Source organism: Mustela lutreola, chromosome 12 (genome assembly GCF_030435805.1).
Source record: "Mustela lutreola isolate mMusLut2 chromosome 12, mMusLut2.pri, whole genome shotgun sequence".
Classification (NCBI taxonomy): domain Eukaryota; kingdom Metazoa; phylum Chordata; class Mammalia; order Carnivora; family Mustelidae; genus Mustela; species Mustela lutreola.
This window is the reverse complement of record NC_081301.1, coordinates 83,596,412-83,608,479: the sequence shown is the minus strand read 5'-3', so window position 1 is coordinate 83,608,479 and position 12,068 is coordinate 83,596,412. Positions and strand designations below refer to the sequence as shown.

The 12,068-nt window shown below is 46.3% G+C and overlaps 1 protein-coding gene across 2 annotated transcripts in view; it reads left to right on the top strand.

The window, feature by feature from the left end:
- The window catches only part of PCSK5 (proprotein convertase subtilisin/kexin type 5), a 452,950-nt gene that overhangs the window by 414,062 nt on the left and 26,820 nt on the right, over positions 1-12,068 (top strand). For both annotated transcript variants that reach the window (XM_059143276.1, XM_059143274.1), the window contains 5 exons: positions 777-860; positions 2,636-2,831; positions 6,086-6,303; positions 7,347-7,583; positions 10,605-10,835. In XM_059143276.1, coding sequence (XP_058999259.1) covers positions 777-860; positions 2,636-2,831; positions 6,086-6,303; positions 7,347-7,583; positions 10,605-10,835 — 966 coding nt within the window. The remainder of the gene's footprint in view (positions 1-776; positions 861-2,635; positions 2,832-6,085; positions 6,304-7,346; positions 7,584-10,604; positions 10,836-12,068) is intronic.

Here is a 12,068-nt window from a genome sequence, read left to right as displayed (position 1 = left end):
TGGGAAAAGCCTGGCCATCGAAGGAGTGCTCTTGGGGGGAAAGGGAGAGAGAAACACCTCCAATGTTTCCCAGGTGGATGGCTATTGAGTGGGGATGGCCTGCTTCCCACCCGACCAACCAGAAAACTCGCAGGTGGCTCCATTAGGTGAATGTTTAACGATGATTTGAGAGGAGATCAATTTAGGTTTGCATTCCACAGTGGTCCCTCTGAAGAACACAGAAACCCAAACATTGACGGATTTTGAAACCTAGTTCCAAAGAACAAAAAAAAAAAAAAAAAAAAAAAAAAAAAGGAAAGAGAGGAGGGAAGGAAGGGAGGAAAAGAAAAAAAGAAAAAGTTACTCCACAAAGACACAATGATTTCTGTTATCATCTTGGAGTGAAGAGAAATGGTCATCTAAGAATCTTGGGGAAAGAAGTGATGACCTTTAACTAAAAAATTCTTTCATGACGCATACCCATAAGCACACACTCCCACAGATTTTTAATATGTGAAAGAAGGAACACCTGTTAGATTAAACAACCCCACTGCATTTAAGGCTATCCTGTCACTGGAAGTTTGCAAACCACGTCTTAATGATCAATTGGAAGGAAGAGAAAAAAAAGAATGAAATACATGAATAAGTGCACAAAGTCCACCGCACGGGTGATGAGTGGGCACCAGAGTTTAGCCAATGCAAAACTGAAGGGATTCTATTCTGGGCAGGAAGACGAGATGACCCATGAGACCTTTCCAATGCTGTAACACTGACTTCCGGTTTCTGTCCCTACACAGACATTTTGAGAGGACACCAGCCTTGTCATCCTTCTTGTAAAACCTGCAATGAGTCTGCGACGCTGTGCACTTCATGTCCAAAAGGTCAGTGTGGAATATGACAGGAGGTGGCCATGGCCCAGACACTTCACTGTCACTCATGTTACATCTTTATGTAAAAGCTTTGCAGGACTTGATCCAGTTCTCACTGTTCCTATCACAATGGCTCCTCTGGGAAAATGCCAGGACCCAGACAGTTACCTCTAAAAACACTGGTATTCAGGGGCACACGGCGGGTTCAGTTGGTAGAACAAGAGACCCTTGATCTCGTGGTTTTGAGTCCCATGTTGCATATAAAGATTACTTAAAAATAAAATCTTAAACACACACACACACAACTAGCTTTCAAAGGACCAAATGAGAGAGAGAGAGAGAGAGAGAAGAAAAACATCAGTGTTCTTATCCAAAGGCATGATGAAGTTATCTGTTGACCTGGCCACTGAATTTGCTGGGTCTCTGGGTATCTGACATTTCTAGAGGTTCCATTACTCTTGAAAGTACATTAGCCAAAACAAGAGAACTGAGGGTAGAGAGTCCGGGGGGGGGGGGGTAAGTACCCTACTTCTTCTTTCCTTCTTCATTTCTGAATTTAGGGGAGAAAAAAACCCAAGAACGACTTTTTTTTTTTTAAGGTTTGTGAGAGCGTGAGAGAGCATAAGCAAGAGCAGGGGGGAGGGGCAGATGGAGAGGGATAAACGGGCCCCCCGCTGAGCAAGGAGCCTGATGCGGGGCTCAATCCCAGGACCCTGGGATCATGACCTGGGCCGGAGACAGACGCCCAACTAACTGAGCCACCCAGGGGCCCCATCCAAAAAAACAACAACAGGTCAACAGATGCACTGCTTCATCGTCTGTAATAACAAAACATCAGAAATAGCAACTCCCCTGAATTCGGGGGATATTTTATGAACATGGTTCATTAATAGTGAGAATTTAAGAATTAAAAGTGACCATGAACGTGGTCTTGGTGTTGGAAGGCGCAGTGTTCATCGTGAAATGGGATGCAAACTTTAAAATTTCAGGTGTGCCCTGACTCTACTCCTATGAAATATAAACGTTTACAACCAAAAACTGAAGGAATTTTCTTGGGGTTTGGGAATGAAGGGTGATTTTTACAAAAGTTTTCTTCAATAATGATGATATCTGATTTTTTTCAATTAAAAATAAGTAGACAGACCGTCCACGCCAGGTGGTGCTGGATGGAAGAGTTGCCACTGGGTTAGCGGCCTAGCAGGAGAGGCTTCCAGAAGCAGAAAAATAGACTCTAGAGGGCTGCACATGTGCCTTACATGTGGACAAAGGTGTTAACAGACCAACTGGACAGAAGGAAGCCCCCTCGAGATCTGCACCAGTATCAGTAGGAGAGTAAAAGAAACAGGGCAAGAGGGCACCTGGGTGGCTCAGTCAGATAAGTATCTGTCTTCAACTCAGGTCATGATCTGGGGTTCTGGGATCGAGTCCCACATCGGGGTCCCTGCTCAGCAGGGAGCCTGCCTCTCCCTATCCCTCTGCTCCTCCCCACCCCCATTGTGCGCTCTCTCTCTCTCAAATAAATGCTAAAAACAGAAAGAAAGAAACAGGCAAAACTTCTGTTGTTGATTTCCTTTCTGGTGATCAAACTGAATGTGGGAGACCAAAAATCACTAGTAAGTACTTGCGATTGTCAGAAATAAATAGTCAGCATCCTTGGGTCTTTGCAGAGGCTCCAAAAAGGAGTTTGGGCTGCTGTGGGTCATCCGTCCTTTGTGCAGACACAAATGCCCTTGGACCAGACACAGGATGACCTTCTGTCCACTCTGCCTTCTTCCCTGGGTTTCTAGGCACATATCTGCTGGCCCAGGCCTGTGTCTCCTCCTGTCCCGAAGGCACGTGGCCCTCGGCAAGGAGTGGAAGCTGCGAGAACTGTACAGAGGACTGTGTCTCCTGCTCTGGAGCCGATCTCTGCAGAAAGTGCCAGACATCACCAGACTTTCCTCTCGTCCTCCACAAAGGCAGGTGCTACACCAGGTGCCCTGAGTAAGTGTCCCTCTGCCTTTCTCGTCCGGCTCTGGTTCATTCCCCTACGGCATTTAGAGGGCAATTCCTTCTTGGACCAGGAACGCCTTCCCATCCCCGGTGACAGAGCCTAGGGACGTGTCCCCCTGGGACTCTGGATGACATCACTATTGGCCATAGCAGCCAAAGCGTGCACACTTCTCCCTCAGGACTGTGATATGTATGTGTTTTTGACTTTTGTGAAAATACGCATTTCTTCCACCTTGTGGCTGTGATCAAGGAGTTGTCTTTCTTCCATGACCAAAGTTAGGGCTGCAAATACAGGAATCTCTTCTTAAACATTTGCAGTAGGTGAGGTGTGAGGTATAAATAATAAATACAGAATCAGACCTGCTAAATTATTTATGGATTCCTCATAGTTTCCTCAATCCTTTGGTTGGTTCATAATTCCTTTTCTCTCTCCCTCAATGGTTCCACCTCCAGGATGTAAAAAGGAAGTGGAAACGGCACCTGGAAAACTGCATCTGGGAACTTCTGGTGACGAGCAACATAAATTCTAAGTAGAATGACTGAGACAGTGTGGGGTTTTTCATTGCATGAACCAAAAAGCTTAAAATCCAGCACTGGTTACCTCAGCGACCAAAACTTTGTTAAAGACCCACAATCTTTCCATTTTGTTCTTGTATCTTCTTCAGCTTGCCATCCCCTGAGCCCCTGAGCCACGCTGTCTGCCCCGTGTCCAAACCTCACCACCCTACACAGCAACAACCAGAGACAGAAAAGGGCACGTTTCCCCGCCTCCATCTCTTTTCCAAAGGAAAGAAAACCGACTTCCCTTCACATCTCATTAGCCAGAATGCATCCCTTCCACGCTCCAAAAATGATCTCTGGCCAGAAGGATGGAAATAGAAGGATCAGTTTCGGCTACACAAGATCACCCCGAACACCCAAATAAAATCAAACACTGACAGCCCAGAGGACTGGAAAGAGGGAGGCGAGGAAGGAGTCTGGGGGAGTGACGAACAGAATCTATTTGGACGAATTAGAAATTTCCCACTGTTTAAAGGAACTTGACGCTAGAGTTACAAGACCTATGATAGAAGTAGATCATTAGTTTCTGGATCCGCTACTGAGGCAGATCCTGTAGGTGCAAACACCAGTCAGGGTACTCAAGAAGCCTCCAGGCTAGTGGAGAAGTCAAGCGTATTCAATTCTGTTCTGCAGATAAATAGTTCGCATCTGCTAGATGTAAGAATTGACAGTAGAAGCTTAGTTATAATCAACTGAAGGTTCTCCATGTGGTCCCAGAAAGCTAAGATCCTACTGTATAAGGGAGTCTGGTATTAGCTTTCATCTGGATACAATTTGGTTCCCTCTCTTCTACTGAACTGCTTCTTCGATTTTTCTTCTGTAAAACTACATAAGATAGATAAACTTGATTCACCCCCATCCTATTTCTTCCTGATACACTCAGTACATTTTTGTTTCCTGAATAAATACAAGAAGGGCTGAAGGAATGAGGAAACAGATGTGAATGAGTTCATTAAAACGTCAGGTAAAGAGACCGTATAGGATGCCTCATGGGCACGGATTCAAAAAGGACTCTAGTAGATGAGTTATTTGCTACAATTCTTCACCCTTCCATGGACCTATGGCCTCTACTTGTCACTTTGCAGCAACTTCCACAGACATTGAATGGACTGCCTTGATCTTGACTTCGGGCAAGTTCATTTGCTTTAGCCAACGGGTTGTTAGCGGAAGGGAAGCAGAGCTTTACAACCTGTTTGCTTGGATGAACTTGCCCTCTTGTTCTCTGTCATAGCTAAGAAAAGAATGTGCCCCAGGAGATCCCTGTGCCAGGGAAGATAAAGGGACAGGAAGACCAGAATTCAGGGTGTACCTCGGGGCACAGCCTCTGTCCCCCAGAGTACATGCCTGAGTAGTACACGTACTGAGAAGCACATGTGCTTCCCCTACAATGACATATGCCTCTTTGAGCACAAGGTCAGCCTAGATCTGCCCTCCCACAGACACACAGGTGATGTGTTTGGGGGTGTTTTGCACTATTATGGCAACAGTTGACAAAACAGAATGAAAACTGTAGAAAACAACTGTAATAGATACCTAGGACATCGAAGTCCATATCCTCTACACTGGTTTGTGATTTTCCTGCTTCTGCACGTTCCAGCTCTTTCCTCCAGCTATTTTCTTCCAAGGAACTGTCTATATTTTCCTCATCTTCCAAATCTATTTGAAAAGTTTGAGGTTTTCATATGTCCTGTGTTCACCAGTCAGTATTAATCTATGGCATGATAATGTAATCACCAGGAGGTCCAATATATACAGACACCAGACTCCACCTGGAAGAAAGTCAGTCATAGAAATATATCTTCCTGTATATTTGTAGGATATGTTTGTTCTGTAAATATGTTTGACACTGTGTTCAAACATTCTACATGTGTGTTTGGAAGAAGCCACTGGAGACTGGCTGAGAGCAGCCGAAAACAAAAGTGGTTCTAATTTTATAGGTATTAAACCTTCTGAGCTTTTTAGTATATGTGCTGCCGAAGCGAGCACAAACCTTCTGAGCTTTTTAAAAGTAACTTTTTAACTTAATTCTAAATGAACATTTTATATCAAAAACTAAATTCAGGTCCTGGAATCAAGCCCTGCATCGGGCTCTCTGTTCAGCAAGGAGCCTGCTTCCCTCTCTCTCTGCCTGCCTCTCTGCCTGCTTGTGCTCTCTCTGTCAAATAAACAAATAAAATATCTAAAAAATAAAAATAAAAATAAAAATAAAAATTGGGAGACAAAATAGGGAAACCAGAAGGTGGCTGAACTATGCACACATTAACAAAAGTGGCTTTCGGGTGCCTGGGTGGTGGTTCAGTGGGTTAAAGCCTCTGCCTTCAGCTCGGGTCGTGATCCCAGGGTTCTGGGATGGAGCCCCGCATTGGGCTCTCTGCTTCCCCCCTCTCTCTCTGCCTGCCTCTCTGCCTACTTGTGATCTCTGTCAAATAAATAAATAAAAACTTTAAAAAAAAAAAGTGGCTTTCAAACCAACCACGTTCACAAGGACAATACCTATCCTATTCATCTTTTTCTTCCCAGATGTGACTTCTGACACCTCCTTCCTCCGTAAATCTGACGGCCTCGTTCTGCCCCACAGTGGCAGCCACCCTCCCAGCGTCTTCAGTCCCAAGCCCTCTGCCACCAGGCATGACTCATTTCCCCAGCTGGAAAGCGTCTCCAGTTGTGCTCTGTCTTCCCCACAGGGGCTTCTACACAGCAGACAGCACATGTAAGCCCTGCAGCACTCCTTGCAGAACCTGTGAAGGAAATGCCACCAACTGCCACTCTTGCCAAGGAAGCCTCACCCTGCACCAGGGAGCATGCCGGGAAGCCTGCCCCGAGAGGCACGTGGCCGTGGAGGGGGTGTGCAAGGCTTGCCCTGAGATGTGTCAGGACTGCATCCATGAGAAGACGTGCAAAGGTATGTGGGAGCATCCCAGGGGAGAGTGTGGCTCTCCCAAGCCACCGCTCCTGGGGACCGACTATGGGGGTGGGGGGGGAGGTGTCCATGCAAAATGGAGGGAACCAGTCTCCTTACATTTACTGAAATAGATCCACCTCCCTGCCCATCACTCAAGAAATCAAGGCTGAGATTAAAGCCTCGCCATTACAGATGCTTCAAGCAAAGACAAACGAAAGACCTGCTTCTGTGGGATTTCTCCCACACAAGGGTCCTGAGCACTTAGGGGTCATCTCAGCTGCTGGAAATCCAGACAAGAACCTGTAGTTCCTGCCTCTTTGAGCACAAAATCTCATAGGGAGGCTGATATTCGGGAAACAGAGGGAGCTAGAGAAATGAGCTAAACAAATGCAACTGTTATAAAAGATACGAAAGAGAAGTTCAGGCGAAGACAGTCAGACTCAGGAGAGTACTCTGGCTAGGAGTTCTTTCTCGAGAATTATCTCCAAGATGGGCTAAACTCCTCTCCAGAGTAAGACCCATGGAATGATGCTGTTCCACTGAAGGGATTCTCTTGGTGTGACCCAAAGCGTTTTCTTGGTCCCCCCCCCCCAAATAAGAGAATGAAGACAAATGAAAGAAACCCACAATGCATTCCTCCCACTGAGTAATTATGTGTATGTCACTGGTCTACCCTACCAGGGAATGAAAACGTAACTAATGCAAGAATGTTTAAACTGCTTTTGCACTGAATACAGCCTGCGTTTCAGGTTTTCACCAAAACCTCCAGCAGCTCTTCCATAGCTGGTCTACCCCATCACTGCAATTTTTTTACACCTCTAAGGGGCAGATCATTTCGGGCTGTAAACCCAACACCAGGCCACCGTATATGGTCTTCTCTCCCAAAGCTTAGAGACGTGAGGCTTGGCACGGGGCACACACATGGGACACGGAACACTCTAGTAGGAGCCAGTGGGGTCTGGACAGGCTAGTCCACTCCAGAAGGAAGGAATTCCTCTTTCCTGTGCCTGGGGGGGTAACTTGCTGCTTCCTACTCCCCGCAGAGTGTATGCCTGAGTCCTTCCTGTACCAGGATATGTGTCATCAGTCCTGTCCCCGCGGCTTCTACGAGGACACACGCGAGTGCATCCCCTGCCACGAAGACTGTCTGGAGTGTAGTGGCCCCTCGGCGGATGACTGTGACCTCTGTGCCGAGCCATCCCTGGTTCTCTATGATGGGCGGTGTTTGGACGAGTGTCCAGTGGGAACCTACTATGAGAAAGAGACTAAGGACTGCCGAGGTAAAAGCTTGCACGAGTCTGACCAGGCATCCCCAGGGCACCTGCCACCACAGGGGTGTCTGCTGAGACAAAGCACGTGTTGGGGTCTGCGGGGTTCCAGCCCCGGGGCTGTCATCCCACCCGTGTCCCTCCGGCTCAAGAAAGCAGACTTTTGAATCTGCTCTAATTCATTATTAATTTTAAATGAATCATTCATCAGCTTTGACCAGGTAACTTTTCTTGAGAACATGTCAGGCTGACCCTCCTCCCAACACAGGCTCTGATCCGCTGATCAAAAAGAACTCCCGTGTGAAGCTTCACAGCAGACACGAGCCTTCACAAGTCACCCACAATGGAAGTGTCTTGGTTTTTTTTCTTTAAAGATTTTATTTATTTGACAGACAGAGATCACAAGTAGGCAGAGAGGGAGGCAGAGAGAGAGGGGTAAGCAGGCTCCCTGCTCAGCTAAGAGCCCGATGCGGAGCTCAATCCCAGGACCCTGGGATCATGACCTGAGCTGAAGGTGGAGGCTTTAACCCACTGAGCCACCCAGGCGCCCCTGGTTATTTTTCTTAAACCTTGAAGCTGCTAAGGGGCAACAGCAGCATAGGGAAAGCTGTGCCTTGGGGGGCGGGGGGGGAGTGTTCTTGGTGCCTCTTGGGTCCCTCATCAGTTTGCTCCCTGCGGTGACCCTCCTTGGCTCCTCACCTGCTTCAGCAGGTCCTGCCCTGGGACACCCGCCACACTCAGCGCATCAACCCCAACCCGTTCAAGGCAGGATCTGCTCTCGTTGATGCCTCCTTATGTTTTCCCTACGTATCAATGGTTGGCCGCAGAGCAGGAAAAATAAATGGTCTATCATTAGAATTCTCCATTAAATGAATCGCCCTGGGCTAACCTCTCCAGAGTCCCAGCGATTCGGCTCCCGCTAGGCAGCCAGGGCTAACTTGGCCCATGTCGCCACCAAGCAGGCACTGTTAGGCAGCTCTGCAGAGGTGGTCCCAACAGCAGTGGGAGCTTGAGGGTGAGCGCCAGGGGCAGGAGAAACCCGGGGCAGCCATGTTCTAGAACGCACTCAGAAGAAAGATTTCCCTGTCACAGGACGTGGGGATAGAGCCGACTTCTGATAGCTTTCTGCTCCAGCCCTAGGATCTGGATCCACCTCGTTGTGGGTTTGATGTAAGGCACCCTTTAGTGTCCGTGCCCCCCCAGGAAAGACCATGGACTAGAACATGGTAGAAGACAGGGTGGGAGAGAGCTTGGGGCCAGTTTCCTTGAGAAGTTCAGCAACTCAGCCAAAGGCTGCCATGCCATCGTGCCTATACCTGGACAGGAACTGAGGCTCAGTTTATGGCCTTTCTCTGGTGTTCAATAATACTGGTGATGTGCCATACAGAGAACTTTGTGGGCCTCATTTACTTGACTTACCTGACTTAATTTTCTCATTGAGAAAGGCCCTTGGTTCCCATCCCTGGTTGCCCATTAGAATTACCTGGGGAGCTTAAAAAAAAAATACACACACACACACATATATATATATCCTATATATATCATATATATTTATATAAGTATTATATAATAAATATATTAGTTATATTTAATAATATGGTTATTATATGTTTTGTTATATATATTTATATATGTTATATATTATATATAAAGTAAAATATATTTTATATAATATATTTATATATTATATAGTAAAATATATTTATATATTTTAATATAATAAAATTTTATTTTTATATTTAAATTATATATAATATGTAATATGAATATAAGTATAAATTATATTTAAGTATATATTAATTATATATAAAAATAAATATTTTCTATTTCATATATATATGGATGTCTGGGCTCCCCTCAGACCAACTCAACTGTTGGGAACTAACTTGAAGGCTCTTCCTGCAAGGCAATGACTACTTCACCAGTCCAAAGTCAGGCTGAGGGAAGCTGGTACTAGAAGAAATAGGGTCACCACCGGGCTTTCCAGAGAGAAGAAATAAAGGACCTGACCTGAAAACTTAAGATTTAGGTAGATGTGGAGAAGCATCCAGAAGTAAGAAGGATCTCCTCTAAGAACCACAGGACTTGTGATCCATTTGGATCCCCCAAATTATCCTCTATGAGACAGCAGAGGCACCTCTAAGAATCCCACACCTATCCCAAGGCACTGGGGCAGAAATAGCAGGAGCTCTGATTAGGCTCCCCAGTTCAACTCCTAACCCTGTCCATTTCCAGCCAAGTGATTTGGTACATTCAGCCTCAATGTCCTGCTCTAGGTATCTATTCTATTCAGTAAATACTCATTGGGGGCCTCCCATGTGCTGTGAGCACATGGAAGACCCTAAAAAAGGAAGTCAAAAGGAAAAGTCAGGGCAGGGGAAGAGTAAGTTGGGCAGGATGGAGTTGAAATTAGAGCAAAGGCAGCCTGAAGACATCATTGAAAATATAATCCACACATGTATCAAGGAGAACCACACAGATACTCTAGGCAGAGGGAAGAGCAATGGCTAAAACCCCAAGGTAGGAATGAACCGTTTTGATTTTATCTAACAAAAAGTTACTGAGTTCCTGTTACAAGACAAGTCCTCTCAGTGGAATACAAGAGGCCTTTTTTTGATCCACAGGTTATTACGATACATCTCAACAACTGTTGCTCGTGATAAGCGCAGGGTGTTCTGGGAGGATTAATGGAGGACGGCAGTTAGAGTTTTGGGGTGAGCAGGCCACAGACCGGAGTGTGGCCACACCCTACAGAACTGCTTATTATTCTGTTGCAGTTCTGGTAACTACACTGAGTCTAATATTTCTGGATTTGGCAAGAAGGGGTTCTCTAGATACTACAGAGATGAAACAGCCATTTTTCTTCTCATTTGACAAGAATGCTCTATCCAGAGTCCAAGGGCTCTACCCAACTTGGTGGTGCCCCATGCCCTAGTCCAGAGTCCTGGAAATCTCTGAAAGGAAGGAGGAAGAAGTGTGAACACGCCTTCCAGGGACACCCTCATCCTCTCCCCCTTGGTCTTGTGCCCACAGATTGTCACAAGTCCTGCCAGACCTGCTCATCCCCCGGGACCTGTGTGACCTGTCAGGAAGGTCTTCTGGTCAACCACCACGGGGACTGTGTGCCTCACAAGGAATGCGCTCCCTCTGAGTACTGGGACGTAGAGGCTCTGGGATGCAAGCCCTGCCATGCCAAGTGCTTCCGCTGCACGGGGCCTGCCGAGGACCAGTGTCACGCCTGCCTGAGGGACCATCTTCTTCTCAGTGAGTCACGTGTCCTCTGAGGGGGGCTCTCTCCTCCCCTGCATCTGGGAAACTACCTTCCATATCACCTGGCACCTAGTAGATGTTTGGTGTCTTTCTAATTTTTCACTTCCTATTTGGAAAATTCTCAAAACTACAGAAAAGACAAAAGTACAAAGAACGTCACGCATGTGCCCTTCACCCGCCACGCCCACTGCTAATCAGACACCCCGTTTGCTTCATCATTTGTGAGCTCGCTCTCATCTCTTTCAACATGTGTGCCTACATCATCCATAATGAATTTCTTCCTGGCCATCTGTGGATGTGATATACAGAGCGTGGCTCCTTTCACATAAACACTTTAATATGTATTTCCTCAACTAGGGATGCTTTTTGACATAGCAATGGTATGGCTGTCGATGCAAGTGAATTTAACATCAGTACTTCACTATATCACCTGTTTTATAATTTTGGCAATTTCCCCTGAGAACAGGATCCTGTCTCCAATCAGGTATTGCTTTCGGTTCCCGGGTCTCTGTAGTCCCCTTTAATCTGAATCATTTCCACAGACATTTTTTTCTATAGAATACTGATGATTTATTATTTTTTGAAGATTTTATTTATTTATTTGACAGACAGAGATCACAAGTAGGCAGAGAGGCAGGCAGAGAGAGGGGGGAAGCAGGTTCTCTGCTGAGCAGAGAGCCCGATGTAGGGCTCGATCCCAGGACCCTGAGCTAAAGGCAGAGGCCCAACCTACTGAGCCACCCAGGAATCCCTAGAATATTGACATTTTAGAAGAATACGGCCCCTATCCCTCTATGGGAGTCTGTGTGAGGTTTCCTATGACTAGATGGAGATGATGCTTTCTCAGCCAGAATACTCCACAGGTGATGTCATGTCCCCGTGGAGATCCAGGATGTCACCTGCCCCTCACCCGTGAAGCTGTGGTCACCTATTCAGAGTGCTGGCCAGGGTCTCTGCTGCTTAGTTACTGTTTTCCATTGCGAGTAACAAGCAGTGTGTGGAAAGACACTTTACAATCATGCAGATAAGCAGCCCCTCATCAAAATTTCCCCTGGGTTTTGCACACCTGAAATCTGGTGTGGTCTGAGGTTAACTACCTCCAGCAGATCATACTGGAAGGTTATCACTGATGTGAATCAATGCCCTCAGGTTTCCAGGTGACTGGGCTGACACACGTATGCAAGAAAGAAAATGAAACGAAGTTCACTCAGCTAGAAGAAGGAGCAG